Source organism: Serinus canaria, chromosome 22 (assembly GCF_022539315.1).
Source record: "Serinus canaria isolate serCan28SL12 chromosome 22, serCan2020, whole genome shotgun sequence".
Classification (NCBI taxonomy): Eukaryota; Metazoa; Chordata; class Aves; order Passeriformes; family Fringillidae; genus Serinus; species Serinus canaria.
In genome coordinates, this window is record NC_066335.1 from 3,217,935 (window position 1) to 3,244,132 (window position 26,198).

General features: G+C 56.7%; 1 protein-coding gene across 2 annotated transcripts in view; it reads right to left on the reverse strand.

Moving 5' to 3' along the window:
* The window catches only part of PEBP4 (phosphatidylethanolamine binding protein 4), a 74,250-nt gene that overhangs the window by 2,705 nt on the left and 45,347 nt on the right, over window positions 1-26,198 (reverse strand). Inside the window, exons 1-3 of one of the 2 annotated variants that reach the window (XM_050982772.1) lie at window positions 4,318-6,017; window positions 3,989-4,034; window positions 2,948-3,064 (exon numbers count right to left, since the gene is read on the reverse strand). In XM_050982772.1, coding sequence (XP_050838729.1) covers window positions 2,948-3,064; window positions 3,989-4,034; window positions 4,318-4,674 — 520 coding nt within the window. In that variant the 5' untranslated portion in view covers window positions 4,675-6,017. Of the gene's footprint in view, window positions 1-2,947; window positions 3,065-3,988; window positions 4,035-4,317; window positions 6,018-26,198 lie in introns of those variants that run through there. The other variant, XM_050982773.1, reaches the window with a different exon arrangement.

Below are 26,198 nucleotides of genomic sequence, written 5' to 3' on the forward strand. Positions count from 1 at the left end.
CGTCTTTCCAGGGCAGGAGGGGCTTTGGGAATGTGGGAGCATCTCCCCGGCTCGCCGGAGCTGATGGGAAAAGGTGGAAGCACAGGGATGAACTCAGGTGCAATTAAACCTCAAGATTTTGTGCTAATTAAAGATCCCCCTCGATGAAAGCTGTGGGGGAAATTTAATTGCCCGGCACCACAGCCAGGCTCTGGTGGGTGCCTGAATTCCCCCAGCTGAGGGATTTCCCGTGGATCGAGAGCCTGTGGTGGCCTCGGGATGCGACGGCGGCTGTGACATTTCACAGACCACAGATTATTATCTTGGATCTCCCCAAAGCACAGCCACGGCTTGTAACACTCCTGGCTGCGAGGGAAGTGGGGTGAGTGGCAGGAAGAGCCGTGGGGACACCCCAAACGTCCCCACCTTCGGCACTGAGCGGGGACGGAGCTGCTGCTCAGTGACAATTTAGTGGCACGGCCAAAAACTGAAGTGAATCAGACTCCAAGGAGAAACTGAGGCTCTGAGTTATTTGCCCGAGGTCACACGGAGCTGGCTGGTGCCGGGATTGATCAGAAACGCTCACGGGGAAGGATCAGGGAGGCTTTTTTCCCCTGATGAAACAAGATTTTTGCTCAAGAGTCGCCCTGGAGAAACACCTCGGCCATAAACAACTGATTTCCACATTGTCACAAGAGACAGGGGGACGTGTCCAGGTCCTGCAGCCCTTCCAGCACCCGTCAGTGCCATCCCAGTGGGGACATCCTCCCTGCAGGGTGGAAATGTCCCCTCTCCCTCTGAGCTGCTGGCGCTGCACAGCCAGGCAAGGAGGGAGAAGAAACCGGGATTTGTTTTCCACGCTCGCCGTTGCCCCTCGCGTTTTGAATTCCCAGGGATCTCTTCCAGGAGCAGGGACAGGCGACGCGGGCAGGTCCTGGTTTAGTGCCCTCTTCTGGAGGCTCCGGCCGAGCTCCTGCCATCCCGCCTGGCACTGTCCCCTCCCCCGGCTGGGCCACGCTTGGCCCAGGACCTTGCACGGCCTGAACAGATCCCGTGCCAGCAGGGAATTTTTCTGGGAGCTGAACAGAAACGCTCTGGTGGGGCTCAGCTCTGCCAGGGGGAGGGATGCCCAGCACAGGGATGCAGCACTGAGCTGGACACATCCCGAGGCTGGGATGGGCCAGTGCCACTCCCTGTGCCCGGTCAGGACACGTCCCTGTCCAGGGCTGGGGATGATGGGTGTCCCCAGCCTCGGTGAGACACAGATGTTGCTGTCACCAGGTGCAGGACGGAGTAAAAGCAGCAAGAAGGGGTTCATTTGAGGCCAAATAAGATGGGAAATTCTGAGCAAGGATGCAAACTGTGCCTGCGGCATCGCCGGGAGAACCTGCATCGCTTGTGCTGCAGGAGAGGAGCCAGGCAGAGCCCAGGTTGGGCTCTCACCCGTGATCCTTTGGGTTTGGGGTCACCCCCTCCTCGTTCCCACCTTCTGCTGTGCTCCACAGGGCTGGATGCACCTGCAGATCCATCGGCGTTCATCCTGCTGCCTTGGGGATGGATTTATTTAAAACCCTTGAGACACCAAAATCTCATCCTTTGGCTGCTTTGAGGGCTCATTCCCTGGGAATAAAGATGATGGGCTGTGGGTGTCTGAATCCAGCAGCATCCCCAGCCAGCCCAAGGATGTGATGCAGCAGTAAAATGGTTAAAAATAACCTTCAACCAGCTCCTTAAACACGAGCCCCCCACAGCTGCCTGACAAACGATGCTGAGGCATTGGATCCTGCGGAAAAATATCCAAAATATCCGCTGGGTCTTTCCCAGGAAGTGCGGGAAGGGCTGGGGAACACAGATGGGATGGGGACAGCGGCAGCTGGGGAATGCCCGGCCACCCCCGCCGTGGGGACAGCGGGGGGACCTTCCCCGGGGTGACAGATCCTGCTAAAAAGAGAATTTATCTGGAAAAAGCTCCTTGGTGAGTGTCTCTGCTTCCCTTCCCAGCTCCGGGATGCTGCGGTGGGAATGTGGGGACAACACGGAGCCCCCTCCTCCCAGCAGGAACGAGGGGCTGGCAGGGGGGTGACATCGGCGGGGCCATTAAGAAGCGGAGCTAATGAGCCAGAAAACAAAGCCAAGGGCAGGGACAACCCGCAGGGAGACTCGTGGCAGCCTCATCCCGCTCCGGCCACGGGATGAGCACAGCGGCTCAGTGCCGGGGAGGGGGGCAGGGGCTGTCTGAGAGCCCCCCCGAGGCAGCCCCCGCTCCGGGCCGGGCGCTGTGGGTTACCAGGCCCGGGGTGAGTCAGGCAGCGCAGCCCAGACTCACCGACCTGACCTGCCCGTCGAGCCCTGCTCATGTGGTCCCAGCTGGGAAAGTTTTGAAATTTCCCTTGTGGAGGCCACGTGAGGCACAGAGCCCCGAGTTCCAGGCAGGGCAGGGAGGAGCCCACGCTTGGCACCGGGCAGGATGGATCCCTGCCCATGCCAGGCTCCTGCGGGCTGCCATGTGCCCAGGATGGAGCGGCAGGAGCGGTCCCCTTGGCATTTTGGGGGTCTCGGCTGCTCCGTCCCTTCCGTGAAAGGTTTTGGGAGGAGTTGGGAGTTGGCGGGCGTTGTGTCAGCCCGGTTTGAGCAATCCCTTGCTAAACCTTCTCCGCGGCTGATCCTTATCCGCCCGCTCCGAGGTGCCGCTGATGCAACTCCCGCGGCTGGGGCTGGAGCTGGGGGGGATGTGCCAGCAAGGGCTGCATTGCACAGCCCACATCTCTCCCTGCTTCCGATCCCGCTAGCCAGGCCGTTACCAGACCTTTTTTCCAAGGGTTTCTGCTGCCTGGCAAGGATTTAACACCTCACCCACGCCCCCTGTAAGAATCCCTTTGCGCCGAGCGGGCGTCCCCAGCCTGCGGCGTTGCCCACAGCCCCGGGACAGCCCCTCGGGGCGGGGATGGAGGGCCAGGCGGGTCCTTACCCAGCGATGCCTGCTCCTCGGAGCTCAGGGAGATGGTCTGGTGCTGAGACTGCCGGTACAGGCGGAACTGGTAGCGGTGGTAGCCGCTGTAGCGGGAGGGCTTGGGCCGGGTGTAGTCTGGGATGCACAAGAGAAGGGCTGAGTGTCCCTCTGAGCTCAAACTCCCCCCAGAACCAGTTATCCAACACCCTCCTCCAGGCTGGGATCAGCTCTCCCCTGCAGCTCCCTGCACTGGGACCCCTCACTATGGACCAGCTCAGGGGTTCCCCCAAAACAACCCCTCACCACATCCCGGACCACCCTCCCCCTGTCTGCACCCTCCCTGCTGGGTGCAGCCTCCCCTGGGCAGGGGGGACCAACCTGAGACCCCCAGCCCCCATCAGGGCATGGCCAGCACCCCTTGGGCTGCCCCAGGGGGGTCTTGGGGTCCACCCTGTGCTCCAGGCTGGGAGGGAGCAGGGCACAGCTGCCCAGATGTGGGGCCTGCAGCTGGTCCAGCTGCTGAGGACAGAGGTTGTCCCTGGCCAAGGGACATCCATGGGATGCACAGCACAGCCACCCCTCGGTCTCCATCAGGGACAAGAGGGTGTGACACCAAGGGACAAGAGCTCCACCAGGACTCAAGTCACCTGCAGCCAGGTGAGCCCCCAGCCCCTCTCCCCTGGGCTGTGCCACCCCTGAGCCACGTCTGGCCCATTTTGAACTGAAAGTCTTTGTTCCTGCAACATCACAGGAGTTGTTGGGATTCACCCCCTTTTATCTTGTGTTTTTCTTTTGGGTTTTATCCCTCCCCCCTCTTTTTACACTGGTTTGGAGCCTTTCCAGCCACTGGGGAGTTTTTAAACCACTTTTGCCTCTAGAAAAAATTAGAGAAAAAGTGGCTCCTATTTCAGACAGCGCCCAGCTGTGCCCTAGGGAGCTCCTCGTGTCCCCCCCTTGTGTCCTCCCCTCGTGTCCTGGTGTGCCCACCCCAGCCAGCACTGCCACCCCCTTCTCCCAGCTGGCTGAGACCCCGTCCCCTCATTTGGGGTCTGCACTCACCTGTCAGGACCTTCCCTTTGATCTTCCCAACCCTCAGATCCGAGCCCTGAAAGGACAAAAAGAGGGAGGTTAGGTGAAACTGGCACCTGGGGAGTGACACCCAGGGGGATGAGCCCCTCCTGCCCCCACAGCTGTGCCCACTTCTCCCCAGGGATTCATTTTCCAACATTTTCTGTGTTTGCCTTGTAGAGAACATTCTCTCATCATTTCCTTGCAGAGGGAATTTTCTTCAGGTGGGTGGCCAGGAGCGTGCCAGGGCTTTTCTTTGGGGTTTGGGGTTTAGGGGCTTGATCCACCATGCCCTGACACACAGGTGACACTGCTGTCACCTGCACACAGAGACTGTTCACAGTCTGGAGATCCAGGCTGTGGCACCCTGGGAAAGCCACAATAATTCCCTTAAAAGCCCCGGTGCTGCTCGGCACACCAGACTTTGGGAGAGCTGGCCCATTCCAGGTGGGATTGTGGTGACTTCCAGCAACATTCCCACGGCAAAGCTTTGCTTTGCTCTCAACCAACTCCTGCTCACAGAGCTTGTCCCACTGGAGGCTTGGCTCTCCATCCCTGCCCTGGGACACTTCCCAGGAGCAGGGAGCCTTTCCTGGGACACCCAGCATCCTGTGGGGACCATATGGGTGACAAAGGGACAGCACCAGGAGCTGCATCCACATCCTGGCCCTGCCCATCCCAGCTCACCCCTGACCTGCTGTGCTATTCCCGGCCATTCCCAACCTTTCAGTGCTCATAAATCCTCTCCTACAGCACCCGTTATTCCAGTCCTGCCCACACACGCTCCTCTGCCAGGCCTCCTCCGTCCTAACCTGCCCTGGGAGTTATTATCCCAAAAAAAAAGATGCCTGAGATAACTCCCAGCAAAAGTGCACGTGGGGAGCAGGGCTCGGTGCCTCAGCTCCCTGCGATCAAAGCTTCCCTCTCCCTCCAAAGGAAACTGCTCTGCGCTGAGTCACGGCCGGTGACAGCCTCCTGCCAGCTGCCCCTGGCACACCAAAGGTCACCGGGGAGCCAAGAGCTGCCTCAGATCCCGGGATATCGGCCCCTGACTCTGGCTGGCCCCCTTGGCAGCTGGAGCTGAAACCTCCCGGTGACAGGGAGGAGATGGGTGAGGACCTGGGCAGGTCCGGGTGCCTGGGATGGCAGCGGGAGGGGAAGGCAGCGCAGGATGGGAGGGGGGAGAGGCACCCGGGGGGTGCTGGAGGGGCCGTGGGGCTGCTGAGGCCCTGCCCAGATGTGCAGACCAGCGCCATCCAGATGTGCAAACCCGCGCCGTCCAGATGTGCGCACCGGCTCCGCCCAGATGCTCGGCAGTGCCCATCCAGATGTGCCCTGCCAGCCCACCCACACGGGCTCGCCCCTCCTCCGCCCAGATGTGCGCACGTGTCTGAGCCCTCCAGCTGTGCCTGCTGCCCCAGATGTGCCGCTGCCCACAGGAGCGGGGGGGAAGCTGCCAGCGCATCCCGAGCCCATCCCGAGCCCATCCCGAGCCCATTCCAAGCCCATCCCGAGCTCATCCCGAGCTCAACCCGAGCTCACCCCGAGCCCAACCCGAGCTCATCCCGAGCCCATCCCGAGCCCATCCCGAACTCATCCCGAGCCCATCCCGAGTTTATCCCGGGCTCATGCCGGGCTCATCCCGGGCTCATCCCGAATTCATCCGGAGCTCATCCCAGGCTCATCCCGGGCTCATGCCGGGTTCATCCCGGGCTCATCCCGAGCCCATCCCGAGCTCATCCCGGGCTCATCCCGGGCTCATCCCGAGCCCATCCCGGGCTCGCCGTGCGGCCGGGCCGGCTGCCAGCCCCAGCTCTTCAAAGGCACGGACTGCGGGTTTCTCTCCGCTGCCGGCAGCACCGCTCCCGTGCGGGGACCGCGCTGCTATTCCTGGCTTTGCCAGGGGCTTATCGGGCCGGGCCGGGCCTCCTCCCTCCGCCCTGCCCGCTGATGTGGGCTGCCGGCTCGCCCCGAGATGCTGCGGGTTCCTCGCTAGCCCCGGGCATGGGAGAGTCAAAGGATAAAACTCCTTTTTAAGAGGCAAGAACAGGAAGAGGGCGGGAGGGAGAAAGTCGGGATGAGCACTCCAAACCCTGCCTGCCTTTTTTTTTTTTTTTTCTCTCTGATAGTAAACAGCTATCCTGGGAGCAAGGAGCAAGCTCTGGGCACGGCTGCCGGGATACGGGAGGGATCGGAGAGGTGGGGTGTGACGCCCTGTGACATTTTCTCCTTGTTTTTTGCTCAGGGGATGGTTTGTCGGAGGAATAACCCCCCCTCCAGCCCCTTTCCCCTTTGCTGACACGCCGGTGAGGGCGAGGGGAGCATCACACTCCGGCAGCTCCCAAAGATCCCTGCCACGAGCCGAGCTAATGGACACTGATGAGCTGCCGCGTTTATTAATGCCCTTTTATGAGAGCATTAATAGTTCCTAATGACACCATTTGAGCTTCCCAGCCTTTTATCTCCTCTTTCTCTCTTTCCCCTGCCGAGGACACGGTGTAGGAGGTGGAATTAGATATTCCCACCCTCCGGTCTGTGGCGGGTGGTGTCGAGAGCTGGCGGGGCACGGGATGCTCGTGCAGAGACCTGGGAAGGCTGAAAAATCTGTGCCACACAGTTCGAGCGCCAGGAGCTGCTCTCCGCGATCTTTTTCCACGGCCAGAGGAGTGGGGAATTTTATCCCTGTCATTTTTGGTGCCCTGGGCACCGAGCGAGGCTCCCTGGGGGCTCACGGGCAGCCCTCGCTGCTGCCTGCACGTCGCAGCCGAGGGTGGGGGGAATAAATAAATAAATAAACACAAATAAATTAAAGGCAGTGAGTCACCTTGTGTTTTCCTCTTGATCTTTTTGTTTTCTTTTCACCCCCTTCCCTTTCTTCCCCCTCTCCAGAACGTGTCTGATCCCATCGGAGAGGAGGGGAAAGGGATGGGTGGCGAGCTCTCGCCAGCGATTCGCCCGGGCGAGGACGGAGAGTTTATGGAAAGTGGGTGTGGGAATCGGCACAATCGCTGGCAGGGGACCAGGACAAACAGATGACGGATGGGACCCGGGGAAGTGCAGCCGAGCAGGGCTGGGCTGCTCCTGCCTCGCCGGGAGAGCGTCCCAACCCGGCCCCGGGGACCTTGGGACAGCGGGGGGGCTCAGCCAGGTGCGGGGGCTGCATCCCGTGGGAAGCAGCCGAGGGGCCGGCCCGGCATTAACCAACGATTATCCGAGGGGAAAGCTGGTCCCGAACACCCGGGGTCCCTCCAGCACGGCCCCTCACGAGCAGGAGTTTGATGGGGCTGAACAGCTTCAAAGCCGGCCCAGAGGGAGCCCAGGTTTGTCCTCCTCCATTCCTGTGATCTTTGGAATGAGGTCAGGATGGAGAGGAGCATCCCGGGAAAGGCAGAGCCGCTGGGATGGCAACCCAGCTTCCCTGCGAGGCTGGAACGGGCAATAAAAGGATGAGATGCTAATTGCAGGTGGATCTGGATCTGTTCCACCGTGTCCTTGCAGAGGAAGGTGAAGGGTTTGGGGTTTCCTCCTCCCCACCAAAGCCAGCAGCACTGGCGAGGACCACTCCTCCCCCAGCTCCCAGAAACATCCAGGCTCGTCCTGCTTTCCAACAAAAAGCATGTGAGCAAGGAGCCATCCAAGAGAAACTCTCCCTCCCCTTATCCCCGTGCTCAGGGAGGCCAGGAGAGAGCAGGGCAGGGCCTGGGCAGCTCCCAGCACTCCCAAACTCTGGCATTTCCCAGCTCAGGCGCCTGTTTGAGCAGCAGCTCGCTTCCAGTGGGATCCTGGGGCTGCAGCTGGGCCATGGGATGCTCCCAAAGGGCTCTGGCTCGCCCACGCCGCCCTGACCCTCTCGCTCTCAGCCCAGCCTTGCTTTTCCCGTCAGCCTCAAGCCGGGGTTTGGTGCCTGAAGGAGCCTGTCAGCCCCGAGCCTGTGAGTCCTTTTGTGATGAGAAATGTCACATCCCATTATGCCAGCCCTGCCGTGCCGCTGGAGTGTTGTGGGCTCTCCGTCGGGAAAGAAATTGGGAGAAAGAGGAAAAAATACGGAGGAACGCAGGAATAGTTTTCGTGCAAGAATCAGGATGGGAAAGGTTTCATTGGGAATGGCCTCTCCTGGCTGCTCCATCACTCCAAAGTGTTCTGACAGCATTCCCAGGACAGGGAGGAGACCCCAGAGAGGTTGGATCCCATCACACCCCAGCTCCAGAGAAACCTCCCCTTCCTGCTGGAGCCAGCCCAGCTTTCCCAGCCCAAACCTTCTCCTCAGCCTCCTGCCCTGGTGCTTCCCCACAGCCCCAGTTCCTGGATCCTGGCGTGACTCAGGGCCTGCCTTGGTGCTCCCAGCCCGTTTCGCTCTCCGGGCACGGCTGCAGATGTGGCCAGGCCACCCCAGGCCTGAGGCAGGAATGATTCCCAGAATTTCCCTGCACCCACATCTCCATCCAAACTTCCCACCGGGATCCTCACTGCCCAGACACTTTGCTGTGTAAGGAACAGGAGTCAATCCTCTCTCCAGAGCCTCCAGCTCCTTTCACAGCTCCAGGGATGTCCCTGTGGTCCCCAAGGAGGGTGGGACACATGGAATCACCCCATCTCCAGCTGCCAACCCCCTTACCTGAGCTCATTATTTTTATCTATTACATTTTATGTTCATGGAATTTCACCATTCCAAGTGTTATTTGACTTGTTCCCTGTCAGTCTGCACCTGCAAAATTGACAAACCACCGTGATCTGAGACACATCCAGGCAGAAAAAGAGTGGAGAAGGCACTTTTCCTTCTACTTCTTTTCAGGGCAGATCCAGAAACCCAGGAAAGCTAAACCTGGGTGGGTTGGATTTGTGTTTGAGGACTGACACAACCACAAGCACCAACACTGGGTGATTCTAACCCCAAAACCACACTGGGACACCCTGACCCAGCAGGCACCAACCAACACTGACTGCACACCCTCATCCCAAAAAATTCTCTGAGGCTCATCACAACTCCTGGCAAAATGTGCTGAGGGTCCCCAAGGAGCAGGAGGAGTCCCTTTGTCACCCTTGGAGCAGGCCCAGGAAGGTCACCTCTCCCACTTTTCCAGGGTCCCAACTCCAAGGATTTGTCCCTACAGCCTTTAGGATCCTTAGGCAGCTCCTGGCACGGCCTGGACTTTTTTCTAGCTCACAATAAATGTGGAAGGCGATCATAAAAATATATTAAAAAATAAATATCGGGCATGGTTGTAATTTAAATGCAGCTTTGTCTGATCCACCCTAACGCCGCAGGGGAGGACGTGCCACGGGTTATTAACTGAGCAAAATAAACATAAATCACCTCTGTGCCTGGCTTTTGCAAGCTTTTCTTAATCTAGAAATAAAACCCTGCACTCCATAACCCGAACCATCCCTGGCAGGGACCTTCCAAGGCTGCTGCCTCCCTCCTGGCAGCCCCAGGATGGCATTCCCAGTGCCAGCACCTCCCTGTGCCATGAGGGAGGCTCTGCTGGGTGCATTTCCAGCCAGAGACCGATCCCTGCCCGGCTTAGGCAGAGCTGGCACAGCTGCTGTGCCCATCTGCACCTTTCCTGCAGGATGTAGGTGAGGGGTCTGAGCCAGAGGGGAGGAGGCTGTGATGACACCGGGAGCGTTTTGAAAACTCAGACAAAACATTTGTGTTGGAAAAGGAGAGGGATTTTGTTGTTTTGGTTATTATTTTTTATAAAACACCTGCAGGATTGCAGAGGCAGCTGGGGGTAGGGATGGGATGCAGGATGCTGGGATCCCTTCCCAAAAGTGCAGCAGAGCTGCTGTGGGAGGGCAGGGGAGATATGGCTTTTCCAGGACACCCCTGGCATGGGCTGGAACGCTGGATTTGGGAGTTGAGGCTGGTGGCTTCTCCAAGAAACTTCATGGAGGAATTTCCCTGCTACCCCTTCCTCTGCTCCCCTGCAGGAAAGCACCAGGGCTTGGCTGAAGTGAGAAAGCTGAGTGAGATGGAGGTTGAATAAAATCAGAGTTGAGTAAAATGAAGGTGGAGCAAACGATGGCTGAATAAAATGACGGTGGAATAAAATGAAAGTGAATAAAATGATGGTTGAACAAATGACAGTGGAATAAAATGAAAGCTGAATAAAATGATGGTTGAAAAAATGGTGGTGGAATAAAGTGGAAGTTGAATAAAAACAAGGTTGAACAAATGATGGTGGAATAAAATGGAAGTTGAATAAAACCAAGGTTGAACAAACGGTGGTTGCACCAGGCTGTGGAGAGGGTTGTGCACTCCCTGCTTGCCATGCTCTGGACCCCGGGGAATTGGGGGGTGGTTCCAGCCCAAAGCCCCTCTTGGCGTCCTGCACGGTCACACCCCGGCCCCTGGGCAGCTGCTGCAAAGCCGGGATGATAAACGAGGGATGCGATTGCTAAGAACAACAGGGATGTTGATAGCAACCCCAGGGGTGTGTTCGGAAGCTGCCTGGATGCCGGGCTCGGCGCTGGCTGCCTTCAACAGCCCCACGGTGTCGCAATTCCGGGCGAGCTCCCGGCGGAGCTGGCTGCTGGATGAATCACCCTGACCCACTGGCCCGGGGCTGGCCCGGCCAGGGGAGGGCTGGGGTGGGATTTGTCCGACTCAGGATCTGGCCAGGACCCCCTGGAGCATCCTCCTCCTCCTCAGTGGGATGCTGCCCTGCTGGGGTGGGAGTGGTGCTGGATCTGAAGGAGGAGGAGGAGGAGGGGATGAGGATGGCTCAGGCACAAAGAGAACGACACTTTGTGCCCTTCACTGCCATGATGGCACTGCTCAAATGCCACTTGTGACACCCAGGTGAGACCACGCCTGCATTTGGTTCCCTGAACTTTGTCACCAGCCCAGTCCTTCCCAGGAGCCCCACCAGGATCTCCCTTCACCCACCCCACGGATCTGGGCTCCCTCGGTGCTCCCCCATCACCCCCAGTTCTGATGGGACATCCCCAAAATGCCACAAGAGCTCCCAGGAAAGGGGAACTACAAGAGGTCTCCACAAAGCCCCAGAGATTCCAGCAGGAGGAACAAAAGCTTGATCTGGCCAGAAGAAAGGGCTGGGCAGGACTGGGAAGGTCTTTTCCATCCCACTCCTTCAGAGTGGAAAACTCGCTCGCCCTGCGTGCGTGTAGCTTTAAGATGAGTTTGCTTTTCCAGCAGCAGATTTCCGGAGGATTCTTGGAGAAACACCAAATTTTGCCTAATTCAGTCTTTTAAAGGCCCGTAGCCTGAATTCTGTGTGGATAAGAGCAGAGCCTGCACTGGAACCTTCCCTTGGGATGCATCCCTGGGAGGCTGTGCTGCTGTGTCACCTCTGGGGACCGGGATGATTTCCTGTGGTGGTTGGGAAGCGCTGGCACATTCCCAGTGCTGCCACCAGCCAGGCTGTGGTCACCAGCAACAACCACGGCCCTGGGGCACGAGGGCCTCACCTCTGAGCCACACATCCCTCTGCCAGGCACAGCCAGGCTGGAATCTCAGAATGGTTTGGTGGGAAGGGATTTAAACCCACCCAGAGCCACCCCTGCCATGGCAGGGACACCTCCCACTGTCCCGGGGTGCTCCAGCCTGGCCTTGGACACTTCCAGGGATCCAGGGGCAGCCACAGCTCCTCTGGGAATTCCATCCCAGCCCCTCCCCACCCTCACAGCCAGGAATTCCCAATCTCCCATCCATCCCTGCCCTCTGGCAGTGGGAGCCATTCCCTGTGTCCTGTCCCTCCATCCCTTGTTCCCAGTCCCTCTCCAGCTCTCCTGGAGCCCTTCAGGCCCTGCAAGGGGCTCTGAGCTCTCCCTGGAGCCTTCCCTGCTCCAGGTGAACATTCCCAGCTCTGTCAGCCTGGCTCCAGCCCTGGAGCAGCTCCGTGATCTCCTCTGGGCTCATTCCAGCAGCTCCATGTCCTTGTGAGGTTGGGGACCACGAGCTGCAGGTGGGGTGTCCCCAGAGCAGGGCAGAGGGGGAAGAATCCCCTCCCCGCACTTTCTGGCCGTGCTGGGGTGATTTTGGGGCTGGCACCCAGCCGTGACCACCAACAGATCTCGGTGGGATCGGGGTCGGACGCTGAGCCCATCCCAGCTCCCCCAGCTCCCACCCCACAGCCGGCCTGGGGGGGCTGCCGGGGCTCGGGGGGTGCTCTCAGCCGCCGCAAAACCCTCCCCTGCAAATTCCTCCTGCCTGGGGTGTCTGATCCCCGTCCCAGGCACCTTCCCGGGCGCGGGGGTGGATCAAAGCCCGCGCGTGCCAGTCCTGCTCCCGCTCTGGGCCAATTTGGCTATTTCGGCTTCCCTAATCTGATGGGAGCAGGAGCTCGGGCTTAGGGGGGGCTCGTTTATTCCTCTGACGCTTTTTTGGGGTATTGTTTTTTGGTGTTTTTTTGTTTTGTTTTGTTTTGTTTTGTTTTGGTTTTTTTTTGCGCTTTTCACTTCCTTCCGCTGGCCAAAATTTAAAATTTCTCCCTTTCGCCCCCGCTGCCGACGGCCCCGGCCGGGAGGGGACGGCGCTGCCCGGCCCCCGCCAGCGCATCCGGGCGGGCTCGGCCTCGCCGCTCCCCCCAAACCCCCCCACGCCGCTTCCTGACGGCTGGAATTGGCAGCACTCGGAGGGAGAGTCCAGAGCTGCCCTCGGGACGGGAGAAATTCCAACCGGAAACTCTCCGGAGCTGCTGCACAAGTTTTCCTCACTTTTCCCTCCCGCCTGGGATTTCGCTCGGGGAGGAGGGGGTGCTCGGGAAGGGTGGGATGCTCAGGAGCGCTTTGCGTGGATTTGGATCACGAAGAGGAGCCAAATGCGCCTTTATTTGGAGTTTTTTGGCCGCTGAGCATCCCACGGCTCGCAGGTTCCGCAGAGGAGCTGCTGATCCCCCCCTAAAAACGCAACGGCGGAGCAGGAGGAGGACGAGGGGTTAACGGCAGCGCTGCTGCCGCTGCTCGCCTGCCAAGAGCGGCTCCGGCGGTGCCACGGACTTCCCTTTCTTCCATAAAAGTCCTCCGGATCCGGGCTCCCGTGGGATGCTCAAGGAGGGGGCTGAGCCGCCCTACCTGGGGCGCGTGCAAGCGCCGGGGGCTGTTTGTGCAGCGCCTCCCAAAAAATAAAAACCACCTCAGGAGCTCGCCCCGCTCCCTGCCCCGGCTCGGGCTCCGGAGAGGGAAAAAACTCTTTTTTTTTTTTTTTTTTTTTTTTTTTTTTTTTTTTTTAAATGTATTTTGGGGGCGGCACCGTTCCAGCCGGGCTGGGAAGGGATGCAGGGAAAAACCGGGAAGGGATGGCCGGGCTGGGGCAGCACGTGCTGCTCCTCACGGAGTTCCAACATCGCTCCAACAGCCCTGCTCCCCTCCAGGAGACCCAGAGCTCCTTCCCCACCGGGGTGGAAAGGCGCTGGAGGGAAGCAGGGAGAGGAGAAACACAAGGGGTGTCCCCCCATGGAGCCTCCTCTTGCTCCATCCCCTTCCCAAACCAAGCTTGGACCTCCCAGCACCCCAAAATAGCCCCCCCCAACTCCAGCCCTGGTTATTTTGGGACACTTGAGGATGGTGGTGCAAATATAAAGAGCAAGAGATCTTTTCCCAGCCCTGATCCCAAACCAAGGGCTCTCCCAGAGAAGCTGTGGCTGCCCTGGCCTGGGAAGTGTCCAAGGCCAGGTCGGACGGGGTTTGGAGGAATGGAATGAGAGGGGTTTTAAGGTCCTTTCCAACCCAAACCACCCCACAATTCCTGCGTTTCCCCAGGAATTTGGACGGAGCAGAAACGTAAAAGCAGAAACATCACCAGGAGCTGAGATGCTCAAACTCCCCCCACACCGTTCTGAGCTCAAACCCCACAGATTTAGGATTTACATTTACACCCAATTCCCCCCCGGGGCTGGACCCGGGGACACCGAGGCCAGTCCCAGTGTTCGGGTGGGTGTCCCCAAGGCAGGACGAGTGGGGGTCCTCCCTTGACCCCCCCCTCCCTCGCAGGCAGCTCGCCCGAGCCCCGGCTCAGTTACAGCAGCAGACGAGATGTCATCACACCGAGAGCCCGGGGCTTGCATCACAAGTGTCTTGCAACGAAGAAAGCCAAATTTTTTACAGGAGCAGCACACACGCTCTCTCTCTCTCTCTCACACACACACAGCCTCGGTAATTAACTTAATAGGTTTCTTACAGAATGCCCCGTGAGTGATGCTCAACATATTCAAGTGTTGACAAGACGGCGCTGAACCCGACGCCTACACAACGGGCAAACGAGGCTCGGAGCGCAGACACACCTTCATTGTCTGAAACTTGTAGTAAAACTCCGAACCCGCCCTTGTGAAATGGGGAGCTGAGCAGATGGGGCTGAGTAACCCTTCAGCTGCCAGGACCTGGCAGGACCTAGGTGAGGTGGTGCCCAAGACCCCCACGTTAATTTATAAAGGGGTTGGGCAAGGTGGAGATCACCACAGATAAATTTGGGATGTGTAATTAAGAGTTTTTAGTCCTTTATCCTTGTGGGTCCTTTCCAGCTCAGGCTGTTCCACATTTCTGTGGTTTGCTGGGCACTTAAATAAATCAGCAGCTTCTCACTCCTCTATAAAAATATTCACCCTTCAGAAATCGGCTGTAGATCCAAGGGGATGAACATGGAGATGTCCTCTGGGTTTGCTCCAGACCAATATTTGGGACACCAATATTAACAAAAAGGCTGCTGGACAGTCCCTCCCTGTGTGTCACCTGCCCAGTTCCATGAGGAATCATTCCCTTCCCTCCTGCCTCAGGAATTGTGTCCTAAAAGACACAATTTTGGCTCATCTGTGCTGGGTGGGCTCAGATCCCCATCCAAGGAAAACCAGCATCAAACACCCTCCTAAAGAACCAACAGCACCAAAAATAAAGGGGAAAAAAAAATCACCGGAGAAAGGATTAATGGGAAAACCAGTTTGGATGGAGTTGTGTTGCAAGAGGCAGCAGAGATCCATCTCCTGCTGATTTGGGATGGGATCTTGAGTCAGGAAAATTGCCTAAGAAAGGGTGGTCGTCTGTACAGGTTTCTCCAGGTTGGGAAACGTCCTGCCAGCGGCTGGGACCCGCGTGGAGCAATCCCAATCCCAGCCTGGCTGTCATCACGGGGCTGACGAGCTCCCAAACCCGTTGGGCTCCTCAGTGTCCCCTCCACCTGCACGGGGCCCCACGGCTGCGCCCTGTCCCGGCATCACATCTGGTTGGATCGGGGCAAAGTCTGTCAGCAGCTGCTGGTGACAGCCCAGAATCAATGGGATCATCCCCACGTGCCACAGCCAATGTCCCTCAGAAGGGCTGGAACCCCACATTGGTGCTTTTTCCCCGACCTCCTGCACGTTGTGACCTCAGGGCAGGCGCTGGCCACTGCAGGGATGCAGGATCTGTCATTATTCCCAATCTGAAGTGTTGCAAGAGCATTTCAGAGGTTTTGATCAATAGAGCAAAAATCCTAGAACCTTGGGCACATTTTGGGGGGATTTTTCCAGCATTAGATCCTTGGGCACAGCAATTTTTGAAGGGATTCTTCCAGCACCAGAACCTTGGGCACATTTTGGGGTTTTTTCCAGAATCAGAACCTTGGGCACAGCAATTTTGGAGGATTTTTCCAACACCAGAACCTTGGGCAAAGCAATTTTGGAGGATTTTTCCAGCATTAGATCCTTGAGTACAACTATTTTTGGGGGGATTTTTCCAGCACCAGAACCTTGGGCACAGCAATTTTCGGAGGGATTTTTCCAACACCAGAACCTTGGGCACATTTTTGGGAGATTCTTCCAGCACCAGATACTTGGGCACATTTTGGGGGGGATTTTTCCAGCATCACAACCTTGGACACAGCAATTTGGGGGGATTTTTGCAGCACCAGAACCTTGGGCACAGCAATTTTGGGGGGATATTTCCAGCACCAGAACCTTGGGCACATTTTGGGGGGATATTTCCAGCACCAGAACCTTGGGCACATTTTGGGGGGATTTTTCCAGCACCAGAACCTCGGACACAGCAATATTGGGGGGATTTTTCCACACCCAAAGGTGGATACTGCAGACAAGACCTGGGCTGCAGACAGGCAGAGGAATCCACAGGGCTAAGGTGCACGGGAATTAAGGATTTAGCTGGGAGTTAGCTGGGTATTGTCAGGGAATTAAAGGTTTACCTGCGTGTTGCAGATGGAGGCTTAAAGATTTTACAAACACACAAGATTTACAGCTCTCCCAAATTTCGACACCCTTGGGTTTACCCTGCCAGGGAGGATTTTGACCAGGTCTGGATGGTTTTCCTGATGAAACCTGGTGGCAAAGGTGGTGGGAATTGGGGCTGAGGCTTAACCCACGACCACGTGGCACCCGAAATCAGCCCAAAAGCCTGAACCTGTCTGGGCTCTTGCAGAGATGGAGCCAAGTGGGATCAAACCCTAAAGCTGCACGAGGTAAAGCCATTGCCTCAGTGTTCATTGCAGAAGGAATCTTTGCATTAAAATCTCTTTTCTCTCGTCAAAAATCTCAGTGACATCCCAGATTTTTGGGAGTTGGAGCATCCCTTCCACCACCACCTCCAGCAGCCATGGCGGGACCTTAAACCACACAACCAAGGTGAGGCTGCGGGGCAGCAAATCCTGCACATCCAACAACCCCTTCCCAAACATTCCCAAGCATAAATCCCGACGGAGACCAAGGGAAACACCTCCCAAACACCCAACAAACCCAGGGCTGACAGCCTGGCCTGCTATCAGCTGCCCATCGGGAATTGCAGCCGCTTGCATGCGTGGAGCGAGGCAGAGGTGCAGGAGCTGTGCAATTCCCAGCCCGGGGCGAGTGGCTCACCCACACACTGGGAACGGGAGCTGCAGGCCTGGCCCCGATGGAGGGAGGATAAAGCTGCCCTTACGTAAGGCCTGGGGTTGCGTGGAGGAGCCGTGGCGGGAGCAGACTTGCTCTGGGCTCAGCCTGAACCGTGCCGGGATGGATCCGGGCTGGAATACCCTGGGATGTGCAGCACGGAGGAAAACCTCACCCTCCTGCCCCCCCAACATGCTGGAGGTTCTCTCCACATCCCAACCCCTTCCCAAAAAAGAGGTGTGAAATAGGTTGTTGTTCACCAGGGTGATTGTTAATAATCACTCGTGGTGCTCCAGTTTTCCCGAGCTCCCTGGCAGCGTTCCGCCGGGCCCGGTGATTTAGTGCAACTTAATTATTCCCAGCGTTTCATCACCTCTTGTTTTTGATGTCTGTGTCTCTGTCAGGGCCTCACCTTCGTGACTAAGAGAGCCAGGGAAACAAACTGCTGGAAAAGGGAGGGAAAGGGGGAAAAACCCTGAGCTGGAGGGTGCTTGGAGGCTGGGAAGGCTCAGGAAGGTGTCCCACAGGGATGCTCTGTGCATTCCTGCTGCAGGATGGGATGTGCATGGGCATGGAGCCCCTCACCCAAACCCACCCCAGGTTTCAAGCCTTCGCTGTCATTCCCAGGAGCAGATGGAGCAGGATTCTGGGTCTGCTTCTTCCCAGAGGGAAAGGATGGAGCTGGGGCTTGTGTGCCCCTTTAACCCCTCAGAGAGGAGCTCTCAGCTCCCTCGGCCCTGGGAAGTGTTGGATTTGCTGGATTTGGCTCTCAAAAACCTGGGAGCTGCCAGGTGGGGGCTGGTGATGGAATTCCTGTGGCTCCAAACCCTCCATGCCAACCATGGAGCCCAAAGGAGCCACGAGCAGAGCCAGGAGCAGCTCCTGGGACCATGCCTTGAATCCACCTTGTACCCTCCAGGGGACACTGGGAATGCTCAGGGGGACACAGGAAGGACTCAGGGATGCACACGGGGAAGGAGCTGCTCCAGAGAAGGAGGAATTCCAGCTTCAGGGCTGGTAGGGGGAGCATCCTGCAGGGATGGGGCTGGATGGGGATGAGCCAAGCATGGCAGGGCGAGCACTGCCCCAGACCTGCTGGGTTTTCCTGAGAAATGAAAACCAGGAGCAGCTGGGATGGGGTGACCACATAATCCAACGTTTTACACACCATGGAAAGTGGGAAGAGTCCCTGGGAATGGCTAAAGAGCCACTTTGGGCTGCAAAAAGGGGATGCAGGGCTGGGATGCAAGACTGGGATTGGGATGTGGCATTGGGGTTCAGGGCTGGGATGCAGGGCTGGGATGCAGGGCCAGGATTTAGCACTGGGATGCAGAGTGGAGATGAAATATTGGAATGCAGGGCTGGGATGTAGCACTGGGATGCAGAGCTGGGATCCAGGATTGGGATGAGGCATTGGGATGCAATACTGGGACAAGGGACCAGGATGCGGGATTGGGATGTAGCACAACGACACAGGGTGGGATGAAGGGCTGGGATCCGGGATTGGGATGTAGGGCTGGGATCCAGGATTGGGATGTAGGGCTGGGATGTTGTACTGGGGCACAGGTCTGGGAGGCAGGGCTGCAATATGGCACTGGGATGTGGCACTGGGATCATCCAGGGATATGGCAGAGGGGTATGGAACTGGGAATTAGCACTGGGATGCAGCACTGGGATATGGCACTGGGACATGGAATTGGGATAGAGCACTGGGATGTGGCACTGGGACATGGAATTGGGATAGAGCACTGGGATACGGCACTGGGACAGAGCACTGGGATTTGGCGCTGGGATGTGGCACTGGGACAGAGCACTGGGACAGAGCACTGACATGGAATTGGGATATGGCACTGGGACATGGAATTAGGATATAGCACTGGGATGTGGCACTGGGACATGGAATTGGGATGCAGCACTGGGATGTGGCACTGGTATAGAGAACTGGGATATAGCACTGGAATACAGCTCTGGGATGTGGCACTGGGATGTGGCACTGGAATTTGGCACTGGGATTTAGCACTGGGATTTGGTACCGGGATTTAGCACTGGGATATGGAACTGGGATATGGCACTGGGATGTGGCACTGGGATGTGGCACTGGGATGTGGCACTGGGATAGAGCAGTGGGATATAGCAATGGGATATGGAACTGGGATGTGGCACTGGGACGTGGCACTGGGATGTGGCACTGGGATAGAGCAGTGGGATATAGCAATGGGATGTGGCACTGGGATGTGGCACTGGGATAGAGCAGTGGGATGTGGCACTGGGATGTGGCACTGGAATGTTGCCTGGGATATGGAACTGGGACGTGGCACTGGGATGTGGCACTGGGATGTGGCACTGGGATAGAGCAGTGGGATATAGCAATGGGATGTGGCACTGGGATGTGGCACTGGGATGTGGCACTGGAATGTTGCCTGGGATGTTCCCACTCTGGGCCACAGCAGAGCAGCTCAGCAGGTGCCCAAGCAGGGCATGGGATGCTCCTGGATCCGTTTGGGATCTGCCAGCACCCCTCTGGCAGTGCCAGCCTGGCTCAGCATCCCAAGGATTTCACCCAACCCTGGGAAAACCCAGGCTCCACTCCAGGCCGTGCCAAACTCTGCGAAGCCGGAGGAGAAAGCCAGGAATTTTCACAAAAAAAGGAGGAGAGAGAGAGGATAAAAAAGAAAAAAAAAAAAAAATCCCAAAGCATTCCCAGTATTTCCCTGTGTGTCTGTGGCCTGGTGCAGCCCTTCTGCTCACTGCTCTGTTTATCCATGACAGACAACTAATTAACATCGGAGCCTCTTGAAAGGTCTTTTCAGAGGTAATGTTCTGACAGAGGATGTCAGTGAGGAGCAGTGATTTGTCTAAGCAGTGATCACATTGTTTCAGACTGAATGAGGTGAATATTAAACTGCTTTAAATGCACTCTTCATAAAGCACTAATTACATACTCCCGGGGGAGTACGGGCAAGGAATACTAAACAGCCGAAAAGTCAACAGAGTGCTTTTTATAGTATGTTGCTGGGTTCTGTGTTTTTCTGTCTTTCTTTCTCTCTCTCTCTCTTACAGTAAAATCACAGCACGCTGAAGAATACACATTTATAGCACAATGCTTCACATCTAATTATATGGCAATCATTAGTTTTAACCTGGGTGTATTATATTTTCTTTGATATATCGTGCCCCCCGGCATCTCTTTGCATAGAACACTTCCAAAAGCATTTTCTCCCCTCCCTGGAAAAAAATGTGCTTTTTTTTTTCCTCCTTTCCAGCATTAACATTTGCTTATAATTTTTTTCTTCCCCCTAAACAATTTTTTTTTTTTTTAAATTGGCAGGAATAAAAAGGGGTAAAAAGAGGGGAGGAGGAGAAATCCGTTTAATCCAAATAAGAACCTGTTCCCTCCCTCCTGGAATCATGCACTTTATTATTACCAAGGTAACTCTGCTGGGGTTTTAAAGGGGAAAGGAAACACAGAATGGGCCATTAATGAATTCCTGCAGATCCTGCTGCACTCCTGGTCTGGCTCGGCCAGAATTCCTGATGGGGGGAACAACTACTCCATGAATTATTTATTTTTTTTAATAGCACAACTTGGGCGGAGGGGGGAGATTCAAGTAACCACAAATAAATCCTCCCTGCGCTGAAAACCTCGGATCTTCTCATCCAAGAAGTGGAAAAATAAAAGAGCAGCGTGTGACAGGCCTGGGTGTCCTCAAGGAACCTCCTGGGAAAGCATGGGAAAGCTGGGAAGGGGTGGTGGGGACACGGATGAGGGGCACGAGGGCTCAAATATTCCCCTAAATGCTCAAGGTCTGGCTCAAAAGCACGAGGTGTGGCTGAAATTTGTGAAGAATGGCTCAAACACAGAGGATCTGCCTCAAATAGCAACTCTGCTGCCTCCCAGCACATTCCAGGGGGTCTGGGAGGGGAAGGGGCTCCAAGGCAGAGGGAGATGGAGTTTTCATCCAGAATTTTAGTGCCAGGACAAGGAATTGTGGATTCAAATGGAAAGAGGGGAAATTTAGCTCAGATATATGGAAGGAATTCCTCCCTGGGAGGGTGGGGAGGCCCTGGGATGGAATTCCCAGAGGAGCTGTGGCTGCCCCATCCCTGGAAGGGCCCAAGGCCAGGCTGGAACACCCTGGGATGGTGGGATGGGATGGGATGGGATTTAAATCCCTTCCAACTCAAACCATTCTGGGATTGAAGGATTCCAAATGCCCAGGGCTGGCTCCATAAAGGTGGGGCCTGGCCCAGAAGCACAGGTGGGAGTCACAAGCAGGAGTTATGGCTCAAATAAATTGAGCTGGATTCACGTGCAGAGGTCACAGCTCAAAAGCAGAGCCCATAGAATGGCAGAATCATGGAATTGTTCCACTTGGAAAACCCCCCCGAGGTCACTGAGTCCGAGCTGTGCCCGATCCCCACCTTGTCACTGAGTGCCACCGAGTCCAGCCCTTCCTGGGACACCTCCAGGATGGGCACTCCAACCCTCCCTGGGCAGTGCCAAGCCCTGAGCCCCCTTTCCATGGGGAAATTCCTGCTGTGCCCCCCCTGAGCTGCCCTGGCCCAGCCTGAGGCCGTTCCCTCTCCTCCTGTCCCTGTCCCTGGAGCACAGCCCGACCCCCCGGCTGTCCCCTCCTGCCAGGAGCTGTGCAGAGCCACAGGGGCCCCCTGAGCCTCCTTTGCTCCAGGCTGAGCCCCTTCCCAACTCCCTCAGCCCCTCCTGGGGCTCCAGCCCCTTCCCTGGATTCCCCCCAGCCCCAGGACCGTCCCTCCATCCATCCATCCCGAGGGCGCAGCTCCTCCTGCCACGCACGCTTTGTCCCTGCTGTGTCACCCCAAGGCCACCCCCCTGCCCTGCTAGAGTCCCCCACGAGGCCCTGGGTGCTCTGTCCATGCCCACACACCCCGTTCCCAGCATCACTCCTGCTCCACGTGGCACCGGGTGCCCACGGATTTGGGCAGGAGCGTCGGGACCGGCGCTGGCTGGGCCCTTCCTTCGAGGTGCAAACTTCCTCGGAAAGGAAGAGTCATGCAGCCTTTAGAGCTTCTTTTTTTTCTTTTTTTTTTTTTTTCTTCCCCTTCCTTTAAAGAACATGAAAGAATCTGATAATTACTTCTATCTACCACCCAACTGTACTAATTACCAACCTATTTCTTCACAGTATGACAGACACAGGCTCTCCAAAACACATAGAGATAAATTAGCACTAATTGGTTTTCCTCTGGCTGTTTGAATTAGTATTTAAAGCTCCAATTACAAAGCAGAATAATTACTATTAATGTCCTGTCGCAGTACAAAAGGCAGATATCTCGCCAGCGAGTCCAGGTGTATTATTACACCGATTACAGAATATTTAACCTGGCTCGTTAAGACAAAGACATGGGAAACTTTCAAAAGAGGGGGAAAAATAAAAGGGAAAAGAAAAACCACAGATGGTGGCAGGTCCCTGCAGGGGATGGACGGGGGGGGGGTCTTTGAAACCTGGGATGAGAGAGGTACGAGGAGGAGAGAGGGAAGAGGAGCAGAAAAGGAAGAGAGGGAGATGAGAAAAGAGCAGTTCTTTGGGAAAGCAAAGGAAACTTGGGGGGGTGAGGGGGATGCAAGTGCTGCTCTCCCAGGCAGAGTCCAGAGCATAAAAGGCAGAGTGTGGTGCTGGAGTGTCCCAGGGTCATGACCCACTGCCTTCCTCCTCCTCCTCCTCCTCCTCCTCCTCTTTCAGGGGGTTCCACATCCCTCGGGAGAGGAGCAAACCCAGCTCCTGCCCAGGGACGCTCTGGAGCCAGAACTGCCCCACAGGATGGAGGGGGGAAGGGGCAGGGCCACGACAGGCAGGACCATTCCAGCAGCTCCTCCCTCCTGGTGATCCCAAGGGTCAGGAGGGATCAGGATGGACCATCCCTGTCCCCAGCAGCTCCTCCCTCCTGGTGATCCCAAGGGTCAGGATGGACCATCTCTGTCCCCAGCAGCTCCTCCCTCCTGGTGATCCCCAGGGTTAGGATGGATCAGGCTGGAACATCCCTGTCCCCAGCAGCTCCTCCATCCTGGTGATCCCAAGGGTCAGGAGGGATCAGGATGGACCATCCCTGTCCCTGCACTGCCATCATCCCACCCCAAACCCTGTAGGCCTGGGCTGTGCATCCAGCTGGGAGCACACAGCCCCATCCCTGACCTTCCCAGAGATGAGGGGAGGGTCTGGCTTTGCCGTGCCACCACGGGGACAGTGCCACCACAGGGACAGTGCCACCACGGGGACAGTGCCACCACAGGGACAGTGCCACCACTGGGACAGTGCCACCCTGGGGACGGTGCCACGCTCTGCCTGGCACTGGGTGGTCCCTCCTGGTGCAGGGAGAGGGGACACAGGGTGAATCCTTCCTCCTCACATTTCATCCATCCCTGGAAAATCTGAACGGGGGGATTCCTCTGGGCTGGGTTACCTGCACCTGCAGCCCCAAGGGAGACTCCAGAACCTGCAGGTTCTGGACCTCCAGGACAGCATAGGGGCAGGAAGCAAAGTCACTTTGGGGAGTGAAAGCTGTGGTTTCACCACTCCCAGGGCTGGCAAACAGGGGACTCCACATCCCACTGGCAGCCACCACCCTCTCCATGCTCCCCAGGGCTGGCATTTGCTTCTCCCAGCGTTCCATCGCTCCGGGCTGACAGGGATGGCACGGAGGGACAGCCCGGCAGTGCCCTCTGGTGCTCCCCATCCCCTGCCACCAGCCTGGCCTTGCCCCGGGGTCCCCACTTTCCATGGGGGGCTCCTTGGGGCACCCCCATGGGGCTGCTCTGGCCAGGGCAGGGGATGAGCCACCGGAACCTTCTCCTGGCAGGACCTGTCGGGCCGGGTGCTGCCCGGGCATCCCCATCCCGGGGAGGGATCCCGGGAGCAGGGGCAGCTCCTGCCGCGGCCGGGGGGGGCTCTGGGTGTGTGGGAAAGAGGGGAGGACGGGGAGGGATTTCTTTTTCCGAGCGAAGGTGGGTGGCGTGCGGGGATGCCAGCTGGCGATGGGCTCTATTTCTACTGACAAGGCTTTACCCTGTAGGTGTGAGGAATTCCAATTAAATATTCAGCCTATTTGTCTGTGTGTGGGAGAGGGTTTGCTGTGCAGGAGGAAAGCCTCACATTCAGCTCCGGAGCTAACCATTAAGAGAGAAATTAGCTCAGTTCATCAAGGGAAGCCAGCGGAGGGTTTTCCCTCGCTCTCCTACCTTGTTCCATCCCTCTCGTTGAGGAACGGCGAGGAAGGAACCCATGGCGTTCGGCAGGGGAGCTCTGAGCCGGCCTCTGCTCCTGCACCGAGAGCCAGCAGCGCTTCCCAGACCGGGAAAAGTCATTTTCTCCCCGTGCCTGGGGGATACGATCCCGGCTCAGCCCACCTCGAGGCTGCCGAGGGAGATCGATGTGGCGGGCGAGGGCTCGGAGGCGTTGGGGCACTGCGGATTTAATTGCTCTCGCATTTACCGGCCACCTCCTTCCCCAGCCGTTTACAAGACACTAATTAATCATTGGGAAGCGAAAGCTCTCGCTTCCAGATGATCTTTTTAAGGTGGGATGGCCCGTGAGAGTCGATGCCTTATCGATGAGGGGCCCTTTAGCAGGATCGATGGGGCTGCAACCATCGTCCCTCGCCACCCCCGCGGGTTTGGGGTCGGGTTCAAGGCTCTGGAGGGAGGAAAATCCCTCAGGAATACACCCAGACCATCAGCTGGGTGAGAGATTGGGGTGGAAAATGGTATTTTGGTACCAGGATGCTCCTTGAGCAGCACCGGGGCAAAGGCAGGATCCTACACTGGGGGAGTTTGGGGGAGAACTGTGCTTCCAAAAAAAAAAAAAAATTAAAAAAAAAAAGCCACCATGGAGCTGATTTCACCGTTTTCTGGAGCTTGACGTGTTTTTGCCCTTTTGAAATAACTTTCCATCTCAGAATACCCAAATTTTAAATAGAACCTAAAGTGACGAGAATATAAAAAAAAAAGAAGAAGAAGAAGATGACTTTTTCATGAAACCACAAATGATATCCTGTTTTCCTGCTCTGTTTTGAGGAAAAGAAGTTGTTCCTGACGGGAATGAAGCAGTAATTTCCTTCTCCTGAGGGAAGGCAAACATCCAGGCTCCCCCAGGTGAGGGGCACTGGGGGGGACTCAGGTCCTGGGACCCCACTCTCCACATTTTAAATAAAAAAAACCACCAAGTTGAAACCAAACATATTTTGGAGGAAGATGAAGTGATGGGTTGCTAGGAGAGGGGGATGGGACATTTAGGGGGGTCCTAGTGCTGCTCTGTCCCCTTGGCTGGTCAAACCAGACCATGGAGCTTGGTCCTGCTGGGAGGAGGAACTGGTTTTGAAGGGCTTAAAATCCTCACTGGGAATTTCAGGCAGGAAAATGAATCCTTTGGTCCAAGTCCAGCCCTGCTGCCTCCAGACCCAGGCTGTGTGGAGAACTGTCCTGCCATCCCTGGGACATCCCACCCCTGGGACAGACATCCCACCCCTGGGACAGACATCCCACTCCTGGGACAGACATCCCACCCCGGGACACGGTCACCAGGGACTTTCCTGATGCATCTGAGAGTTCCAAAGTTCATTGGGAAGGAAAAGCCTTGCCTGGATCCCGTGGGTGGCTCCCAGCCATGCTGAGCTTCCCAGCCTCCTCCCCCCCACAGGATGCAGGGATCCCTACCCCCTTCCCAGACTGCAGAGTCAAGGAAGGAGTTTTCCTACCCCTTCCCAAGCATGGGGTGCAGGGATCAGCTTTCCTACCCTTTTCCTCATGCATGGAAGGCAAAGAGGAGCTTTTCTACCCTTCTCCATCCACAGGATTTAAGGATGAGCTTCCCTGACCCATTCCCATGCTGCAGAGTGAAGGAATGAGTTTTCTTACCCCTTCCCACACACGAGATTCAGGGATCTGATTTCTTACCCCCTTCCCCATATCCAGGATTCAGGGATGAGCTTCTCTGCCCCTTTCCATCCCCAGGATTCAGGGATGAGTTTCCCTGCTCCTGTCCTGTACAGGATTCAGGGATGAGCTTTCCTAACCCATTCCATACCCAGGATTCAGGGATGAGTTTCCCTGCCCCTGCCCTACACAGGATTCCTGGTAAAGTTTCCCTACCCCATTAGATCCCCAGGATTCAGGGAGGAACTTCTCTATCCTTGTCCTATACAGGATTCAGGGATAAGTTTCCCTACCCCTTTCCATCCCCAGTATTCAGGGATAGGTTTCCCTGACCCTTTCCATGCCCAGGATTCAGGGATGAGCTTCCTTGCCCTGCCATCCCCAGGATTCAGAAGCCTTACAGAGTTTCTCATCAATCCCAAATCCTGACACTTTTATGGGACACAAAACACCTTTTTGGGGCCGAGCATCCCACCAAGGAGCA